This window comes from Neoarius graeffei, chromosome 4 (assembly GCF_027579695.1).
Source record: "Neoarius graeffei isolate fNeoGra1 chromosome 4, fNeoGra1.pri, whole genome shotgun sequence".
Classification (NCBI taxonomy): Eukaryota; Metazoa; Chordata; class Actinopteri; order Siluriformes; family Ariidae; genus Neoarius; species Neoarius graeffei.
This window is the reverse complement of record NC_083572.1, coordinates 36,988,619-37,010,443: the sequence shown is the minus strand read 5'-3', so window position 1 is coordinate 37,010,443 and position 21,825 is coordinate 36,988,619. Positions and strand designations below refer to the sequence as shown.

Genomic DNA, 21,825 nt, shown 5'->3' with positions numbered 1-21,825 from the left:
ACATGCACTGCCAAGATGTGTTAACCATCTAAACCCAAATCAAACCGCCAGCTTTAAGCATGTATAGCGATGGCAACCATTTAATAGACTAAGAAAAAATTTTTCTTAACAAGAATAATATTGATTGCAAGGCATAGCCTACTGCATCTTAGCCTATCATCATCTTGGTCTCGGCTACTAAATAAACAAATTGTTCCACACTGCTGTTTACTGTTGAATAGCAACAAACAAGTTGAGAGTTTATTAAATACATAAACTCTCTCCCTTTCTCTCTCTCACACAGAATCCTTTACATCTTTTGCATGGTTCACATGTCTCTCGGAGGTTCACGCACCATAGTATTCTTTTAACTACAAGTCAGGTGGGAATACAGTGTCTTGCAAAAGTATTCATCCCCCTTGGTGTTTGTCCTGGTTTGTCGCATTACAAGCTGGAATTAAAATGGATTTTTGGAGAGTTAGCACCATTTGATTTACACAACATGCCTACAGCTTTAAAAGGTGTAAACTGTTTTACTGCGACACAAACAATAATTAAGATTGGGGGGGGGGGGGGGGACAGAAATCTGGAGTGTGCGTAGGTGCAAAGTGTCACATGGTCCATCACATGATATCTGTATAAATCAACCTGTTCTGGAAGGACCCTGACTCTGCAACACTACTAAGCAAGCAACATGAAAACCAAGGAGCCTCCAAACAGGTCAGAGACAAAGTTGTGGAGAGGCATTGACTGATTGAGATATAGCTCAGTGTGTGTGTCTCCCACTAAGCACCATTAAATCCATTATAGCAAAATGGAAAGAATATGACTCCACTACAAACCTGACAAGAGAAGGCCGCCCACCAAAACTCACAGACCGGGCAAGGAGGGCATTAATCAGAGATGCAACAAAGACACCAAAGATAACACTGAAGGAGCTGCAAAGATCCACAGCAGAGATGGGAGTATCTGTCCATAGGACCATTTTAAGCCGTACACTCCACAGAGTGGGGCTTTATGGAAGAGTGGCCAGAAAAAAGCCATTGCTTAAGAAAACACATTTGGAGTTTGCCCAACAGCACGTGGCAGATTACCCAAACACACAAGATAATTCTCTGATCAAATGAGACTAAAATTGATCTTTTTGGCCATCATGGGAGACGCCATATGTGGCGCAAACCCAACACCCTGAGAACACCATTCCTACAGTGAAGCATGGTGGTGGCAGCATCATGTTGTGGGGGATATTTTTCATCTGCAGGGACAGGAAAGCTGGTCAGGACTGAAGGAAAGATGGATGGCACTAAATACAGAGCAATTCTGGAGGAAAACCTGTTTTAGTCAGCCAGAGGTTTGAGACTGGGACGAAGGTTCACATTCCAGCAGAACAATGACCCTAAAATTACTGCTAAAGCTACACTGGAGTGGTTTAAATGGAAACACTTAAATGTCTTGGAATGGCCTCGTCAAAGCCCAGACCGCAATCCAATTGAGAATCTGTGGCATAACTTGAAGATTGCTGTACACCAACACAACCCATCTAACTTGAAGGAGTTGGAGCAGTTTTGCCTTGAGGAATGGGCAAAAATCCCAGTGGCTGAGCTAATAGAGACATACCCCAAGAGACTTGCAGCTGTAATTGCAGCAAAAGGTGGCTCTACAAAGTATTGACTTTGGGGGTTGAATACCTATGCACACTCCAGATTTCTGTTTTCATCTTAATTATTGTTTGTCACAATAAAACAATTTTCACCTTTAAATGGTAGGCATGTTGTGTAAATCAAATGGTGCTAACCCCCAAAATACATTTTAATTCCAGCTTGTAATGCGACAAAACAGGACAATCACCAAGGGGGATGAATATTTTGGCAAGACACTGTATATTACTTTTCCATTATGAAAGACCGAGTAAGAATCAAAATTTGTGATCCATGTTGTTTTTACTTCATACAATAATGGATTTCGTATGCAAAAAGGGGCTTGTGTGTGAAGCACTGCAGCACATGAGAGCGCGAGCTATCCCCATGCCCTGTCCCTCGTAGCCAGGCTCAGAGAGATCTCTCTTCTGGATTGGGAATAACTAAAATGCATCAGACGAATGTCTTAATCAAAAACGAATCTGCTAGGATAAAATGTGAAAATAACTTATGTAGCAATAATAAATAGGAAACCTATTTTCTTTATTTCTCCAGTACTGAAAGCAGAACTAGATAACATCTGAGCTTATCAATATTATGGCATTTAATAATTTAGCACCAGGGCCCAGAGAGAGAGAGAGAGAGACGGGCGCAGACTAGAACTCTCAGCCTACCTTATTGCATGCAAGATTTCTGGAAGTTATTGAACTAGGGAGAAGGGGAATGAAAGTGAGTAGGAGCAAGACGGAGTACATGTGCGTGAGGCATGACATGTACATTACATGGAGGGGAAAAAAAAAACCAAAGAAAAAAAAAAATACTGAAAGCCTTTTATGAGTCAGCTGTAGCCTGTGGTAGAATTTAGTCTGTTTTTGTATTAATTACCCACTGACAATGTCAGCAATGGTTGATGGTCTCAAAAATAAGTAGAGACTGTAAACAAACACGAGTTATTAGCTGTAACCAAGCTCATGATAAAACTGAAGTAAAAATCATACAAACTAGGTGACGAGAGATTGACAGACTGAGCAAATGTTTTGGGGCGAGATGACTTCATTTATTTGCATGCTAGCCTGAAACAGGACTGAGGTTAGAGGACTTATCTGGAAAAACGACAAATCTCCATGAGAGGGATAACGGCAATAAAGTTATAGCTTACGTTGCAATTTTTCATAAATGACCTCGGCAGGGATGTACACTGTGCTGTCGAATTGTCATTTTTCTGTTAGCCGTGAGACAGATCACTACTTGCGTCTTGAAGTAAAAATGCATGCTCAGACTTTTTTTTTTTTTGCCGCGCTGCAAGTCAAAGATTGCACGCAACTCAGAATAGTAATACGCTAAGCAAACATAACCAGAAACACACCAACACCGACATGTCCAATGCTGGAGGATGCAAACGGACAAACAGCAGCTAGTCAACTAAATTAACCTTCCAAAATTTGGATGCCTCTGACACAAAGTGATGCAAACTTGAGTAGCAAGCTCACCAACGAAGCTAAACAGCAACCAACACAAGAGCACTTATTACTGATATCTGGGTGTTATCTAGCAAGTTTGCAACATCACCTGGCGATGTAGCTAGCGACTAAACCGCTACTGAAATGGATCGACTTGGCTTATGATCAAAAGCTAGCCAGGCGACAACTTTGCTAACACAGCCAAGCATCTAGCAAGTGCAACACTACAACACATAGTAAGTAATATTACATTAGCTGCCTTACTAGTTAATAGAAATATGACAAGCTCAGCATCTGTCTTAACCAGGGCTTTGAACCGGTTCAAGGAACGAAAACGAAAACCGGGAACTTTTTCTATTTCACATGGAACAGAAACGAAACCAGAAACTTTATTATTTTTTATGTTCCGGAACAGAAACGCTTATTAAAAATAATGGTAACCGGTTAATACCGGTTTTTATTTCGTTCCTCAAAGTTTCCGTAGCCTACAAATAAAAAGTCATTCTTCTCCTGCGCAAGTTTCTATGACCCGCTGGGGTTCGCTGACTGAATGGAGAGAGCAGGAAGGTGGACTACTATCACATCTCCATGTGATAATAAGTGAGTAAGTGCATTACTGAGTGTCTGAGCAAAGAAGAGCCTGAACGATGCAACCTCCCTATTGGCTGTTTGTAAAAATGTATCAGTTGTTGCCCCTCCCACGGGAATCATCGCGGGCTCGAGAGACGAGACCTGATGAGTTAGTTCGTTGGTAGCAGAACAAAATGTCTGGACACAAATCGGGTTTTCAGAAAAGGAAAGAAAATAAACGGAGGGTCGAAAATACAAAAAAGGAGGCAGAAAATGCAAAATGAGTTTTAAGGTAGGACAAATGGTTACTTTTCTGAGGCAGCCCGCCGTGGCTGCCTGCAGGCTTATTTATTATAGCCCATTTAGTTAAAATAGTTGATATAAAATGTTTATAGTTATAGTTATGTGATGGTTGTCCTGATTTAGACTGGTGTTTTTTTTTTTTTTTTTGGTTGCGCGATGTTGCACCCGGGTCCAGATTAGGGCAGAACCGGCTCTGGCTACATTTCAGGTGTAGTTTGTTTTATGTATGTATGCACTTGCATAGATGTGTACTTGGTCTTCCAATATGGCGCCTAACAAAATCTCGCGGTGCGGTGACGTCATGCGGTAGCCCTCTATAGGGCCTGACTAGCCTTTGGTAACACACTAAACGAATTATCTTTCATTTTTGGCACTTTTTCTGTTTGTGTAGATGGGAAGACATACTGAGAATCCAAATCGCCAACATTTGAAATAATAATTGTTTTGAATTATTTCTTGTCTTATTTAATGAAGGTTGTAATAGAATTAGCCTACATTTGGCTGAAGCTGGATGAGACAGAGACATAATTTTATAGCCATTTGTTAAACAGCTGACAGGGAACGTAATTAACCGTTCCGGGAACGAAAATTTTTTGTTCTAACCGGTTCGGGAACGTCTATTTAATGGTGGAACCCAAAACCGGAAACGTTAAAATTCCGTTTCTGTTCGGAACGAACCAATAGGAAAAAAATTCCGGTTCAAAGCCCTGGTCTTAACTCTTGTCAATGAGTAAAAGCCAGTCCAAGATTTCATCTTGTCTGGTCTCTTGCTCGGTCACACTCTCTCTTCGTAGCTTCGTCTGACCACGTCGTCTTTCGTCTCTTCAGCTCGACTGCCATGATGTTCGGACTGAGAAAACTGATTTAGCTTATTATTATTATTATCACTGCCGGCCGATTTTGGCAGCTAGCCGGTGTTGCGTAAGCGTTACGTAGTTCCTGCGAGAGCTCTCAGGGACGCCCCACCAGAGTTACATGGTGCTAAAACTGGCAAACCGGGCACAGAGCCAGAATGGAAGACAAGCCATTGTCCTTCTTACCAGTCAATATACCATCAAAATGATTTTGAAGCTGATATTTTAAGGTAAAATTCCTATGTAGTGTTGCTTCAACTACACTAACTTGGCGTTTACGTTATTCTTGTAGCAAGGTATTTCACAAAAGTTGCCTGAGCAGTGAGAATGCAAATGAGAGCAAGAGAGGACAAAAGAAAAAGGGGGGGGGGGGGGGGGAGGAAAAAAAAACTAGATAGAACTCAATGGGGATGCCTCCGCCTGGTAGACTACACGCCTTAAGTTGTGATTTGGGGATGGACATATCGCACCGCTCCTGTGAAGGACAGTCCCATGAGGACAGTTGAGGGTTATACCTGTTAAAACTGTTAATATTATAGTCAGGCTGTCTGTTGTTGCCCAAATGAGGATGGGTTCCCTTTTGAGTCTGGTTCCTCTTGAGGTTTCTTCCTCATGTCGTCTGAGGGAGTTTTTCCTTGCCACTGTCGCCACAGGCTTGCTCATTGGGGATAGATTAGGGATAAAATGAGCTCATGTTTTAAGTCGTTCAAATTCTGTAAAGCTGCTTTGCGACAATGTTTATTGTTAAAAGCGCTATACAAATAAACTTGATTTGACCTCACAGTAATCTTGACCTGGTGAAATTCCTTTCATCTGCCTTGGAGATATCGCGTTCACAAGGTTTCGGGACGGACGCACGCATGCACAGACAGACAGACAGCCCGAAAACATAACGCCTCCTGCACCTTACGGTGGCGGAGGCATAAAAACACATTAGGTCAAAGTGTAGCAGTGCTCCTTGCCTAGATTAAGAGACACAAAAGGGGGAAAGGAAAAAACAAAAAACCCAACCACACAGATGTTGGGTCCATTAGATACTTTGCCATTGAAATAAAGCTGCCTTCTGATGCCAACTGAGAACAATAATGAAGTACGCAAACCTATGCGTTGATAAAATACGTATGAATATAGCCACACAGGTGCAAACACTTCAAAATCTGGAACCACTGGATAATGAGAGAGGGGGTCGTAATACAATGTCAACATTTAGTTTAATTGATGTTGAGACTCTGAGAAAAACAGTACAAAGTCTCAGCTCCTCCACATCTGAACTGGACATTTTACCTACAGTCTTTTTCAAATCTGTTCTTCACCTAATATCAGATGAGGTACTTCAGATTATCAACACCTCCTTACGAACTGGCATGTTTCCCTCATCTCTGAAAAAAGCGGTTGTAAAACCCCTACTGAAAAAGAATAACCTGGATGTCTCAGTACTCAACAACTACAGGCCCATATCCAATTTGCCATTTGTTGGTAAAATAATTGAAAAAATTGTTTTTAATCAATTAACTGCCTTCCTGACATTAAACGGATGTTTTGATAAGTTTCAGTCAGGTTTTCGTGCCAATCATAGCACTGAAACAGCTCTTACTAAAGTCATGAATGACCTACGTCTTAATTCTGATGCTGGTAAAACATCAGTCTTGGTGCTTTTAGACTTAAGTGCTGCATTTGACACGGTAGATCATTCCATACTGTTACATCGACTGGAGCATTGGGTTGGATTTACTGGTATAGTAATCAACTGGTTAAAATCTTACCTACAACAAAGATTTTTTTTATGTGGCCATTGGAGGCCACAGTTCATCACCCGTGTCCTTGAACTGTGGGGTTCCCCAGGGCTCAATCCTGGGACCATTACTATTCAACCTTTATATGCTCCCACTTGGACAAATTATTAAGAATAACTCAATAAACTTCCATAGCTATGCAGATGACACTCAGCTTTACTTAGCCATGTCACCTAAAGACTATGCCCCTCTTGAGTCTCTTCATAGATGCATTGACCAAATTAACAAATGGATGTCTCAATTTTCTTCAGCTGAACGCAGATAAAACTGAAGCAATTATATTTGGCAAAAAGGAGGAAAGGCTTAGGGTTGCCACTGTTCTTGAAACTAAGGGGCTTAAAGCAAAGGATACTGTCAAAAACCTTGGTGTCCTTATTGACAGCGAACTTAACTTCAACAGTCATATGAAAGTGGTAAAAAAGTCTGCATTCTATCACCTAAAAAACATTTCTAAACTCAGGGGTCTCATGTCAAAGCATGATCTAGAAAACTTATTCATGCTTTCATCTCCAGTAGGGTTGATTACTGCAATAGCCTTTTCACAGGTCTTCCAAAAAAGACCATCAAAGAGCTTCAACTAATCCAAAATGCAGCAGCAAGGGTTCTTACAAGAACAAAAAGGGTAGTCCATATCACTCCAATCCTAAGGTCTCTGCACTGGCTCCCAGTGAGCTATAGAACTGACTTTAAGGCATTACTTCTTCTATTTAAAACATTAAATGGGATGGGACCCAGCTACCTACTGGATATGTTTCAATTATATGCACCAACTAGGTCTCTAAGGTCACAAGAGAAAAACTTGCTAGTAATACCAGCTGCCAAAACGAAGTGTGGTGAAGCAGCCTTTAGTTGCTATGCTGCTAAGCTTTGGAACCAACTTCCAGATGATATCAAAAATGCTCCTACTGTTGTTAGTTTTAAATCCAGGCTCAAGACAAAGCTGTTTTCAGATGCTTTCACTTGATTAATTTTTATCTAAAGTGTAATTAATTTCCTTTAATATAATTTCTTTTAATTTTGATTTTAATGATTTTACTTTATTTTAATTTCTTTTTAATCTTGGATTTTAATGATTTTACTTTTACTTTAATTCTTTGTTACTGTTCTTTTGCTTTTATTTTTTGTGAAGCACATTGAATTGCCTGTGTGTATGAAATGCGCTATACAAATAAACTTGCCTTGCCTTATGTAGTTGTATCTGTCTGTATGTGTAAACTTTTACTACCTGTACTACTTTCGGGTCGTGCAAATGCAGGCCATCCATAACACTGGAGATGGAGTCCAGAGAGGGCACGTGACGCACCGAGGCATAGTTACTGGACAGAGGCACATGTTCAGGGGAAGGGCAAAGATAAATGTCAGCATTCACTGTCTTCCAATTTACATCATTTCCATTACCATCAACGAAAAGTGTTGCCCAAACAAAATAAGCAACACACAAAAAGACACAAACACCTGCTAATGCTGCTTTTGCGTGAAAGCGTGTTGCTAGGAGATGCAGGTGGAGTCTGGAACGTGTAGGAGTATTCAGAACCTTTCAGGTCAAGAATAACCTACAAAAGAGGAAAAGGGGAGGGGGATTCGGAGAGAGAACGTTATAGCATCTGTATCTTGACCTCTATCTGTAGTTACAGTGGGATCAGGACACTTCGTCCAATAGTTGAGACATTTCGTCCAAAGCCTTTTTCATACGCACTATCAATTATTGTGTGTGTGTGTGTGAGAGACAAGATCAAGATATAAACAAAACATAAAATTTTGGAAAGAAAACATTTTGCATGCTGATGCCTCTTGATCATGTGCAGGTGAGCCTCATTAACAGCATGCGCATGCGAGGGTCCTCTTGATGCGCGCGCAGTCTGGAGCGTACCCGAGTGTCCTCCAGGTGCCAAAGCGCGCAGGACTGACACCCACATAATAGTTGCTCCCCCTCCCCCCCCCCAAAAAAAAAAGATATCCAACAAGCGCGAGTATAGATTTTCTATGCAATTTGGTCTTAAAAACGATCTCTCCTGACAAGCGGCCCCAGCCGAACGCGCCGAAAGCTGACATTCGCCGATTCCCATCGTTTCCGGTTTCGTTTTCATTTTGCAATAGCGGCCCCCAACATGCGTGAGGAAGGAGTTTTGTTGAATATTTTTTGGATTTTACATGAATGCTAGATAGAAACTAGGGCTGCACAATATATCTAAAAAGTATCGATATCGCAGTTTGCGATACACATACCGCAAAAATTACTTAAATTTCGATAGAAGGCACATTTTTCTGTGCCGTCCAATCACATTTGAATGTCAACAAGCGCCGCGGGATAACTCCGCCCCCTATTGCAAAACAAGTTAAAGCCTCGTGGTGATGGCGGAAGGCGGGAGCAAGTGCGGTGAGACAAACTGGTTTCAAAAAAAAAAAAAAAAAAAAAATGCACGTCTGCTATTTGGAAGTACTTTGGATTCAGGAGGGGTGATGTACTGCAAACTCGGGTACTTTGCAAGACATGTACCTGTAAAACAGTGGTGGGGCGGCTCACTGGGACAAACATTGCTGTACAGAAGCATAAAAACATAAAACCGCGCTCTCTCTCACACACACACACTACCTCTCACTCTCTCACACACGCACTACCGCTCGCTCACTCACACACGCTACCGCGCTCTCTCTCTCTCACACACACACACACCACTGCTCTCTCACCCGCATGTGTTATTAACAGATTGTGTTTGAGTTTATGGTGAATCTGTGTCGCTCACCTTCATCTCCCGGGAGCCGCTGAAATTGCCATTTTGAATGCTTTATGTTAATGTAATGTAGTTTTCAGTTTTTTGTTTACTTCAACTTAAGACATTTTCTGCTGCTCTCACAAAAATTAAGAGATTTAAAGATGACTGATGGACACCATTGCAGGTGTAGCCATGTTTTTCCAATAAAAAATAATGTTGGAATGGAAGCGATGCACTGGGTGTTTTTTTTTTTAAATGCTAGATACAGGGCAGAACGGCGAGTAGAGGTAAGAAAAACATTATATATTTAATTATCGTGATACATATCGATATCGAGATATTCAGTCATGTTATCGAATATCGCATATTTTTCTGATATCGTGCAGCCCTAATAGAAACCCATCGTTTTGACCACGCTCGCCGGGAAAGACGAGTCTGGGGCGATCTTTGCACGCCATTAGATTTCACAACTTGCATTCGGCCAAATTCCATTGAGAGTTCCTCCTTTTTTCGAACAAACAAGTACTTGAAATATAAAATAATTGATAGTGCGTATGAAAAAGGCTTTGGACGAAATGACCTGTATCCGTTACAGTGTCCGTGCATTGGCCAAGCGCAGTAGGTGCAGGTTATATGAAAAGTGAGAATATTACCTGTTCACTAGCAGGTGGTAAAGCACTGGGGTCTGTTGTCAGGTTGCAAAGGTCATCTAGAATTGACTGTAGATGCGTTACTTCACCAAGCATACTGATCTCCTCATTCTAAAAATAGGAGACCACAACAAATAAAGAACAAAATCACAAGCAACAGCATTGAGGACCAATATTAAAGCAGAGTGGCGCAAAAAACAAAAGCCTAAAACGTACCCTTATGGTACTCCAAAAAAGACCATTTGATAAAGAGTTTGTAAGCACTACTAGGCTTGTGTTTACATGCATATATACGGTGGCTAGAAAAAGTAAGTCAACCCTTTGGAATTACCTGCATTTATGTATAAATTTATCTTCAGATATGGTCTGATCATCTACGTCGCAATAACGAACAAACAATCTGTTTTAAATTTCAAATTGTTTGATTCTTGTCCATACTGAAGACGTCGTCATTCAAACCATTCAGTGTATGCTGGAAAAAGTATCTGAACCCCACCAGGCTAATGACTTCAATAACAGCTAAATGGAGTCAGGAATTCACAAACCTGAAGTCCAATCAACGAAATGAGTTTGGAGATGTGGGTTAGAGCAACTTTGACACTCAAATGAGAGTGAGATCTCAGAAGACCAACAATTGTTGATTTGCATAAAGCTGGAAAGGGTTCCAAATCAAATATAGTTTAGATATTCATCAGTCCACAGAGAGACAAATGAGACATATTGGTACTGTGGCTTGTCTCTCTAGAAGTGGGCACCCAGCCAAGATTACTCCAAAGGCTCAATGCAGAATCTTCAAGGAGTTAAAGAACCACCTTAGAGTAACAGCTAAATGCTTGAAGGTAGTGTTGTAGTCAAGTCACTCAACCTCAAGTCAGAGTCCAGTCTTGAGTCCCCAGTGTTCAAGTCCGAGTCAGGTCTAAGTCATTAAAAAAAAACAACAACAGTCGAGTCTATTGATCCAAGTTGAGTCAGAGTCTAGTCCAACACTCGGACCGCACCATTTGAAGGTAGCTGTTTAGCCCCATTAGTTTCTTCCTGAACATAACGTATGAACAGAGCGTGCATTCTCTTTGTCAGGGAGTGTGAAGTATTCTGTCAGAGATGGTGGGGAGACGGATGTAAGTGCAGAAGGTGTGTTCATTAATACAAGGGAAGACAGGTGAACAATCCAGAACGGCAGGCAAAATCGTAAAACAGGCAATAGGTCGAGCGAGGCACAAACAGGCCATCATAGATTCGACAGAATCAAAGACCAGGAACAGGAAATCAGGGATCAGGAAACCAAACAAGGAAATAAGGCTCAGTAACGTGTCAGCAACGCAACTTAATACCTCGCAGAGTGAGTGTTTTCAGTTTTTATTTAGCTGTGCAGATTGCGTTTTAATCCTGTGCAGGTGAGTTGTTTATGGCGCGCGTGCGCGAGAGTCGGCTTGGCACGCGTACTGGCCGAGAATCTATATCTGATGCATGTGCCAAGGCGTGCAGGGGTGACACTCTTGCACGAAATTAATACAAAATTAATGTAGATATAAATATCTTATGCCAAATTATTATGACGTTACAAAAAATAAAGAAAAAATCCGAGTCCCCGTCTCCAACTTACAAGTCCTACTGCAGTTAATGCACGAGTCAGAGTCCAAGTCATCAGTGCTCAAGTCCAAGTCAACTCAAAAGTCCTTAAAATTAGGGCACGAGTTGGACTCTAGTACTACAACCCCGATTCCAAAAAAGTTGGGACAAAGTACAAATTGTAAATAAAAATGGAATGCAATGATGTGGAAGTTTCAAAATTCCATATTTTATTCAGAATAGAACATAGATGACATATCAAATGTTTAAACTGAGAAAATGTATCATTTAAAGAGAAAAATTAGGTGATTTTAAATTTCATGACAACACCACATCTCAAAAAAGTTGGGACAAGGCCATGTTTACCACTGTGAGACATCCCCTTTTCTCTTTACAACAGTCTGTAAATGTCTGGGAACTGAGGAGACAAGTTGCTCAAATTTAGGGATAGGAATGTTAACCCATTCTTGTCTAATGTAGGATTCTAGTTGCTCAACTGTCTTAGGTCTTTTTTGTCGTATCTTCCATTTTATGATGTGCCAAATGTTTTCTATGGGTGAAAGATCTGGACTGCAGGCTGGCCATTTCAGTACCCGGACCCTTCTTCTACGCAGCCATGATGCTGTAATTGATGCAGGATGTGGTTTGGCATTGTCATGTTGGAAAATGCAAGGTCTTCCCTGAAAGAGACGTCGTCTGGATGGGAGCATATGTTGCTCTAGAACCTGGATATACCTTTCAGCATTGATGGTGTCTTTCCAGATGTGTAAGCTGCCCATGCCACGCGCACTAATGCAACCCCATACCATCAGAGATGCAGGCTTCTGAACTGAGCGCTGATAACAATTTGGGTCGTCCTTCTCTTTAGTCCGAATGACACGGCGTCCCTGATTTCCATAAAGAACTACAAATTTTGATTCGTCTGACCACAGAACAGTTTTCCACTTTGCCACAGTCCATTTTAAATGAGCCTTGGCCCAGAGAAGATGTCTGCGCTTCTGGATCATGTTTAGATACGGCTTCTTTGAACCATAGAGTTTTAGCTGGCAACGGCGGATGGCACGGTGAATTGTGTTCACAGATAATGTTCTCTGGAAATATTCCTGAGCCCATTTTGTGATTTCCAATACAGAAGCATGCCTGTATGTGATGCAGTGCCGTCTAAGGGCCTGAAGATCACAGGCACCCGGTATGGTTTTCCGGCCTTGACCCTTACGCACAGAGATTCTTCCAGATTCTCTGAATCTTTTGATGATATTATGCACTGTAGATGATGATATGTTCAAACTCTTTGCAATTTTACACTGTCAAACTCCTTTCTGATATTGCTCCACTATTTGTCGGTGCAGAATTAGGGGGATTGGTGATCCTCTTCCCATCTTTACTTCTGACAGCCGCTGCCACTCCAAGATGCTCTTTTTATCCCCAGTCGTGTTAATGACCTATTGCCAATGGACCTAATGAGTTGCAATTTGGTCCTCCAGCTGTTCCTTTTTTGTACCTTTAACTTTTCCAGCCTCTTATTGCCCCTGTCCCAACTTTGAGATGTGTTGCTGTCATGAAATTTCAAATGAGCCAATATTTGGCATGAAATTTCAAAATGTCTCACTTTTGACATTTGATATGTTGTCTATGTTCTATTGTGAATACAATATCAGTTTTTGAGATTTGTAAATTATTGCATTCCATTTTTATTTACAATTTGTACTTTGTCCCAACTTTTTTGGAATCGGGGTTGTACAAGCCTGCTTGAAGGAATCACTTGAGCTGGCTGATCTCTCTGTTTATGAGTCTACCAATTGCAAAAGCTTGAACAGGCAGGGTGTCCAAGGCAGGACACCAAGGAGGAAGCCAATACTCTCCAAAAAACACTGCTGTGTGTGTGAAGTTTGCCAAAGAGCACCTTGACACTCAACATTCCTGGGAAAATGTTTTGACAAACAAAAGTTGAATTATTCAGGAAGAACGCACAGCACCATGTATGGCGTTTCATCAGGCACATGAAAAACATTCCAACAGTGAAGTACAATAGACGGAGAATCATGATTTGAGGCTGCTTTGCTGCTTCAGGGGCTGGACAACTTGCCATCATCGAGGGGAAAAGGAATTCCCAAGTTTATCAAGGTGTCCGTCCACCAGCTGGGTGTTGGATGATGCAGCAGGGCAACGACCCTAAACATCGAAGTAAATCTACGACAGAGTCCAGACCTTAACCCAATAGAGCGCCGTTCACACCAAACATCCTTAAGGGTATGGCTGAGCTGAGTTCTGTAAGGAACAATGGTCCAAAATTCCTCCTGAATGTTGTGCAGGTTTGATCTTCAGCTACCAGATGAACTTGTTTGAGGTAATTGCTGCCAAAGGAGGTTCCATCAGTTATTAAATCCATATGCTTTCGAATTACATTCTCAAAACAGACTCGTTACTCTAGTTTTAATGCATTTGAGGGAAATCAATTTTTTTTTTTTACATATAAAATTCTGTGCATTCCCAACATCAAGACAGATTTCAACCTAAATGGATGGGACAATAACAAGGAAGAGAACATTGATTATACCAACCCAATCTGGCAACCTTGACTCCGAATCAAGACACGAGTTGTGTTCAGATTCAGCAAACAGGTTTTCTTTCTTTCAGAACAAAAATAAAATAAAACGCGTCTGGATAAATCCGAAGGGAGTCTGGAGCCATATTGATCCAGATTCGTGACGTCACGTGTGGATCCACCAGCAGGCTGAGACAAACACAGGAACACCTAATTTAGAGTACAGTCTCTCTTATTTCTTACCCTGGCAACAGTCAACTTGTGAATTGCCGATTTTCTTGGTCTTTTTCTCAGCTCTGCTTGGTCCTCGGCTTCGAGGGTCTCAGTGGATGCGGCACTTCGCCTTCTGTTGGGGGAGACGAACACGGCTGGCTCCTTTGGTGACGCTGACACAAATGGAGACGGTGTAGCTTTGGGCATTCTAACAGATGGAACCGTGTCTTTTTTCAGATCAAGTTGCTTCTTGAAGCCCATTTCCCACTGCAGATAGTTCTCAAAGTCGTCGGGCTTTATGAAGTGAGCCCCACATATGATGCTGTGGTCTGTTGCATGTTGCCAGTTTTTCCGGGTGCCTCGCACGAAGTGCTCCCATTTCTCGCTCGTTGTCCGGTCTTTTGGAAAACGACGAGTACTAATCCCATCAAGATTGGTGTTGCTACACCCTCCTACGATACATCTGTTAACCATTTTAATAATTACGTGATAACGTTGAAGAAATTTGCAGAAAACCACCAGGTCGTTTTCTCATAAACAAACCAGCGCTGACGGAGGATTCAGAAGGACGCATCCCACACACAACGTCATGAAAATCAATGTTTGCCGGGAAATCCAAATGGCAAGTTTTTTCAGAGGCGGACCAATTCGCCTCAAATGGCTTGATTTCAACTGAATTTTTCTGGTATTGCGCAAGGTAAAAAATTGCACAAAATGCAAAATGTGACAGATATTTGACCAAAGTTTAATATAAAATAGGAGAATTACATTGATCTTGTTCCTGAATTTACCCAAGATGTGCCCTTTAAAGACCTGTTTGCAAGAAGAACGAGTCAAAATAACATCTGAAACGCTTTATTCACTTGGTGTCTTCAGTCCCTAAACATCTCTTACAGGTTGTAAGAAGGAATGGCACCATTACAAAGTGGTAAGTGCTTTACCGTCCCAACTTTTTTTGAAATGTGTTGCAAGTTGTCCTCAACACGGACAAGACGAAGGAGATGACAGGGGACATGAGGAAGGAGAGGAGACCTCATCGGCCACTGCTCATCCGGGAGCTTGAGGTGGAGAGGGTGAGCAGCTTCAAATACCTGGGTGTTCACATCAGTGAGGACCTCACATGGACACCTAACACCACACAGCTGGTTAGGAAGGCTCAACAGCGACTGTACTTTCTGAGGAGGCTGAGGAAGTTTGGTACGTTGCCCAAGACCCTCAGCAACTTCTACAGCTGCGTGACTGAGAGCATCCTGACCAACTGCATCAATGTGTGGTACGGCAGCATTACAGCTATGGACCGCAAACGCCTGCAGAGGGTGGTGAAGACTGCTGAGAGAATCACCAAAACTCCACTGCCACCGCAGAGTCCACAGGAGAGCTGCCTCCATCCTCAAAGACCCCACCCACCCCCAGCATGGACTGTTCACACTCCTACCCTCAGGCTGGAGGCACAGAAGTGTGAAATGCAGAACTGTCAGACTAAAGAACTCTTTCTTTCCCACCGCCATCAGACTCCTGAACAGCTGACAGGACTCTATAACCATGGACTGCCTCCCTGTAAACCAGGGCTTTTCAAAGTGTGGGGCACGCCTCCCCTAGGGGGCGCCAGAGTTCTTCAGGGGGGGCGCAACGTGAGGAAAAATAAACCAGAATAAGTTACTATTGCGGACATTTAGCGAAGTTCAGCTAGCCTTTGCCAGAGACAAAATGGATCGATTTTTAGTACCTAAAGCTACAGTGAGTGAGGAGACAGAGTCTGGGCCAAGCAAAAAAAGAAGGAAGTATGACCACGATTATTTAAAGTTTGGATTTTCATGGACTGGATCTGAAGATGCTCCACTGCCACAGTGTGTTGTCTGCCAAGAGGTGCTAGCTAACGATGCTATGAGATGTTTAGAATGTGTAAAACAAGATGTTTAAAAAAAAAAAAAAAGCACAGATGTTTGAAATGTGTAAAAAAAGATGTTTTAAAAAAAGCACAGATGTTTAAAATGTGTAAAAAAGATGTTTTAAAATAGCACAGATGTTTAAAGAAAAAAATGTACAACAACCATTTTTTTTTAAAAATATGAATGGAACATTAAGTATAGCAACAACAAAAATTGTAAAGGGGGGGGCGCTGTTGTTTATTTGCTCTCTGAGGGGGGGCTGACTCTCCCACACTTTGAAAACCCCTGCTGTAAACGGTCACAAACACTGAACTTGAACAATCGGAATGTGTTTATTTTGAAAAAATAAAATTCATGAAGTAAATCAAGTAATGTGCTGTTGTACCATTTTAAGTGCAATACAGGTCAAAAATTATTTTTTACAAATAAGTGTTTTCAGTTTTAATTTCAACAGACCGTCCCAATGTTCTCTCGTGTTAATATTACATGAGGTTCAGTTAGCTTTGCACAGAAACCGCTGGTAGAAAATGTCCTTCAAAAGGTCTACTTTATATGTTGAGTACATTTCATAGCCTGCACTTGGACTAAAGAAGTTGAATCAGTCTTTTTTTTACATAAGTATGTGTACCTCAACAACCTCTGGCTATTAGTTAAAACAGATATTTGTTCATTATTGTAATGTACACAAAGCTCATATTTTATGATAAATTTATACATAAATGCAGGCAATTTTAAAGGGTTCACTTACTTTTCTTACCACTGTAGCCTTTTTCTCTCACTCAGAAAAAACAAAAAAACTAAATACCTACTGATAAGTAATACACATGCATTACATTGCAAAACATTACAATGGTTTTTGATAGCTTTGCTGAAGTGTGTAGAGTTGTAGCTGTGCGTGAGAGAGTGAGAGAGAGAAGAACTCACAAGAACAGGTTTCAGCATTGTAACGAAGGAGCAGAAGCGTCCTCTTTCCTCAACGAGCGCTCTGCACACAGCTTTCTTCTCCGTCTCTTCTAACTCGGTATAGCGAGTGTTTACATCCTGCAACGCACTGTCCAACTGCATCCGCACCTCATCCTTACCTAAGCACACGCACACAAAGCATTCTTAACATTGTAAAACATGTCTGTAAAGGTGTATTTACTCATGCAGGTCATTTGATTGACTGGTAGTGAGCAGTAATAAGCCTTATGCACTGATGTGCCCCCCAAGTTACAACATATCTCCTTAACTCAGGGCTTTGCAAAGTGTGGGGCGTGCCTCCCCTAGGGGGTGCCAGAGTTCTTCGGGGGGGGGGGGGGGGGGGGGGGGGCGCGCAACGTGAGGAAAAATAAACTAGAATAAGTTACTATTCAGACCCTCCAGGATTTCGCGATGTTGCGATTTGCAACTTCAACACAAATTCAACCAATCCCCGCGAATTCAGGGCAGTGTTGCAATTATATCCAATCACCGCAACTTTCCCGCAAATTTGACCAATCGTTGGTGACGTCGACAAACTACCTTCCGCCTTACTTCCGTGTTTCCATTCAAGAGAAGCAGCATGTGCGAGTCAGTGTTTATGTAGGCTTAAATTGTGTTACTGAAAGTGTGTTATGTTTACAGTGAAGGACTGTGTGCACTTTACATTATTTTTTTTTTACTTAATACAAGAAATTAATGGATGCCAACATTTTTGCCAAAATGGTATTTTATTTTCCATTGTTTAGGCAGCTTCAGCATCATACTGTGAGATTCTGTTCAAATTGTTTTTTTTTTTCTATGAAGCCTGAGCCATTTATTTTATTAGTTTATAATTATTGTTTAATTTAGTCTTCAGGAGAGACTGCCTGCACACAGTACTAGTATTAATAGTTTTTTTTTCTTACATGAAAGCTGAGGCATTTATATTATATTTTAAGGTAACTTCATGTTGTGCTGTGAGGTTCTCTGCACTTTAACTTTTGAACCAACAGGTGCATTTGGATAAGTAAAGCCTATTTTTCTGCATTTTTGTAGTCCTGGTAATCTTTTATATTGGTAAAGTTGGTTATAGGACCATTTCTCAGTGTTTTTTTTTTTTTTTAATCAATAGTTTTTCAGCAATAATTTAATATTTAACATATCACTCAATTTTAATCACAAAAAGAGAAAATCGCAACAATTTCTCGCAACTTTCACTTCCTCCCGCAATGTAATCGCAACAAAAACCTAAAAAACACCGCAACATCAGACATTTTAGCCAGCAACAATCACAAAAAAGGCCCGTGAAATCCTGGGGGGACTGTCTATTGCGGACATTTAGCGAACTTCAGCTAGCCTTTGCCAGAGACAAAATGGATCGATTTTTAGTACCTAAAGCTCCAGTGAGTGAGGAGACAGAGTCTGGGCCAAGCAAAAAAAGAAGGAAGTATGACCACGATTATTTAAAGTTTGGATTTTCATGGACTGGATCTGAAGATGCTCCACTGCCACAGTGTGTTGTCTGCCAAGAGGTGCTAGCTAACGATGCTATGAGATGTTTAAAATGTGTAAAACAAGATGTTTTAAAAAAGCACAGATGTTTAAAATGTGTAAAACAAGATGTTTTAAAAAAGCACAGATGTTTAAAATGTGTAAAAAAAAAAAAAAGTGTACAACTTTTTTTTTTTTAAATACAAATAGAACATTAAGTATAGCAACGACAAAAATTGTAAGGGGGGGCGCTGTTTATTTGCTCTCTGAGGGGGGCTGACTCTCCCACACTTTGATAACCCCTGCCTTAACTAATTATGATCGTGACCGTCTCAAAAGACTGAAAACTAATTAACCCTCTGGGGTCAAGAGCTTCGCCGGTGAAGCTCGGCAGGTTTAGAATGAGCAGGCCATGTATTTAGATAAATATCTTTGCGAGTTTTTAAATCATACAAGCATGATTAACATCATACTTTCCTATGTACCCACTGCCAAATATATTTTTTAAATTACCTAAATTAGATGAACCATAAAACTTGTCACCTTACTCAGTCACACCCGAGTCGGCGTGCTGAACGCCCACTTACACATTCATAAAAGACTATTCGCATGGTAATGGCATGATAATCACTTTTACTCTTTGTTTTGATTGGTTTCTCTTTCGCAGTGGGAACACCCACTGTAAACAGGATACAATCTGGTCAGCCATAGTTTAGGCTACCCGTTTGGAGTAGGCCTGCTGCAATATTCGATATACCGACTTATCGTACGGTAAATGAAAATGAACTCGGTAATTTTTTTTAACCGCGATTTTGGCATTTACGCGCTGTACATCTACATAGGGAAGTCGCCAGAGTATTAGCTTGACCCACTGACTGAATAAAACACCGCGCTGTTTTCTGTCGTCTCACGCGGCTCTCTGTCAGAGGCGGGGCCTCCCAGCATGCAACAGTTATCCAGCCAGGGTATCCACTGAATGGGGAAAAGACAACACGTTGCTCTGCTGTACAGACCATAGGCGTAGAATTTGGTATGGACGTGTCCCTACTAATATTTCTGATTGAAGGGAGAAAAAATAAAGAAAAATCCCACGCCGTGCGCGGTACACAAATGGTTACTGCAGGTTTCCCACTGGGCAAAACCACGCAAAATTCGCTCATGAATATTCGCTCTGGGGGCGTGGTCGTGAAAACAGAAAACTTTTTGGCTACCATGTCAATTAGCAAGTGCAGTTGCAGTGCAGTGACCGGCTGCTAGCTAGCAAACGGTCCTTGAGGAATGTAACGTTACAGTAGATTAGTTCGTAAAATTAGTTAACAGCAGTTCGTATTCAGTGTGTAAAAACAACAACATATGAATATGACTGTTTAAGTTTGTGTGGCCTGTAAATAACAATCTGACTTGATACCAACAACAACTGGTGTTCGTTAAGGTCATAAAGACATTATTAAATCATATCAGATTGTGCTAATGTTGGCTAATATTGCACTGAGTCCTGCTTGTGAAGTGCCTGCAAACTTTAGCAGCCCACTAACCCTGAATTTGAAGCGCTTCAGTTAAGACCTGTAGAGCCCTGACCAAGTTCCTGTAACATGACACATGTAAACCACAACAACAACCCGATGGTGATGTGGATATTAAAAGGTGTCTGGGCCACGAACAAGCAAATCAAACATTTTCATGTAATAAGCATAACAGCCTCCGCCTTCTTGATCAGAAATTTTTGGTTACTCCCGCCTCTCTTTTGAAAACGTGACAGACTGAGTACACACAGACGCTGAACTGATTGGTTTTCGAGGGGGTTCATTTGAAAGCGGTAGGCTAAAAACTTCTCTGTAGAACCCTGTCACTACCTCCTCTCTGCTCTGGGCTCAAGAAGATAACAAAAGGGCAATAATATAACCACCAATCAGAATTCAGATACATTCTGTTGCTAATGGCCCTTTTCCACTACCCTTTTTCAGCTCACTTCAGCTCGCTTCAGCCCGACACGGCTCGCGTTTCGACTACCTCAGAGCAGCACGACTCAGCTTGCTTCAGCCCTACTCAGCACCCAAAACTCGCACGGTTTTGGAGTGGGGCTGAAGCGAGCCAAACCGAGCCGAGTGAGGCTGGGGGCGTGAGCAGACACTCCCCTGTGCACTGATTGGTGAGGAGGAGTGTCCTCACATGCCCACACACGCTCCGCGAGCACGCTGGGATCTGTAAACACCGCAAACCCGGAAGAAGAAGAATTACGAATTACGAGAATTTCTGAAGCCTTATGCGCCTCGCCTCATCTATACGCTCTTGCCAGTATCTGTTGGCGTTGTCGGTGACAACAAGCCACAGCACCAAGACCAGCAACACTAACGACTCCATGTCCTCCATGTTTATTGTTTACTATCCGGGTCGTGAGACTACCGCTTAAAAGATCACTGATGTCACTGTTTGCGCCGCCTAACGACATCATGTGACGTCCACCCACTTTCGCTAACTCCACCCAATGTGTCCACCCACTTCCAGCCAGCACAGTTCAGCGCGGTTGTAGTCGAAATGCAACTCCAACAGCCCCACTCAGCTTGACTCAGCCCAACTCAGCACGGCACGGCTCAGCCCAACTCAGCCGCGTTGGTAGTGGAAAAGCAGCATAAGTAAAACTGTAACCTTTCAACGTGTCAAAAAAGTTCTAGAGACCTCGTCCTGTTTTACCGTTAGATCAGTCACATATCACCTTAAACTAGCATTCTAAAACTAGTTAAAGATGACACAAAAGAGAACCGACTCCCCCGGCCAGCATAATGGAACGCAGTGTTTGTGTTTTACTTCCATTTATGAGGGAAAGGAACATACACCCTCCCGACAGTCAATGCGTTATTCGCTTAAAACACATTTGTAAATTGGTAGAATGAGTTAATCATCACATGCAAGATTTGCAATTAATCAAATGAACTGCTTATTATTATTCATGAATTACTACAGTTCTGAACTTCAAATATTAAAAGTCTGGACTTTGGAGAGATGCTGGATCTCTTTTGGTGGAACACAATGGAGCAAAATATTGTGACCCTCTAATGTTGGCCTGAAGTTGGCGTCACTGGGGCTTGGCATTGGGTTTTTGTCCCCACCAATGTTAATACCAAACCTACACCCTTGCCTACATGTTCTCATTCTAATTGTTGTTACTTTTATCCAAATGACAGCTGGTAATACGTTGTTATTTTGCACTTTGTTTAT

General features: G+C 41.7%; 1 protein-coding gene across 2 annotated transcripts in view; it reads right to left on the bottom strand.

Annotated features, from left to right (window-relative positions):
- mtss1 (MTSS I-BAR domain containing 1) overlaps nucleotides 1–21,825 on the bottom strand; it is a 208,466-nt gene that overhangs the window by 18,826 nt on the left and 167,815 nt on the right. Inside the window, exons 7-10 of one of the 2 annotated variants that reach the window (XM_060919206.1) lie at nucleotides 17,101–17,258; nucleotides 9,964–10,071; nucleotides 8,052–8,149; nucleotides 7,822–7,912 (exon numbers count right to left, since the gene is read on the bottom strand). In XM_060919206.1, coding sequence (XP_060775189.1) covers nucleotides 7,822–7,912; nucleotides 8,052–8,149; nucleotides 9,964–10,071; nucleotides 17,101–17,258 — 455 coding nt within the window. The remainder of the gene's footprint in view (nucleotides 1–7,821; nucleotides 7,913–8,051; nucleotides 8,150–9,963; nucleotides 10,072–17,100; nucleotides 17,259–21,825) is intronic. The other variant, XM_060919207.1, reaches the window with a different exon arrangement.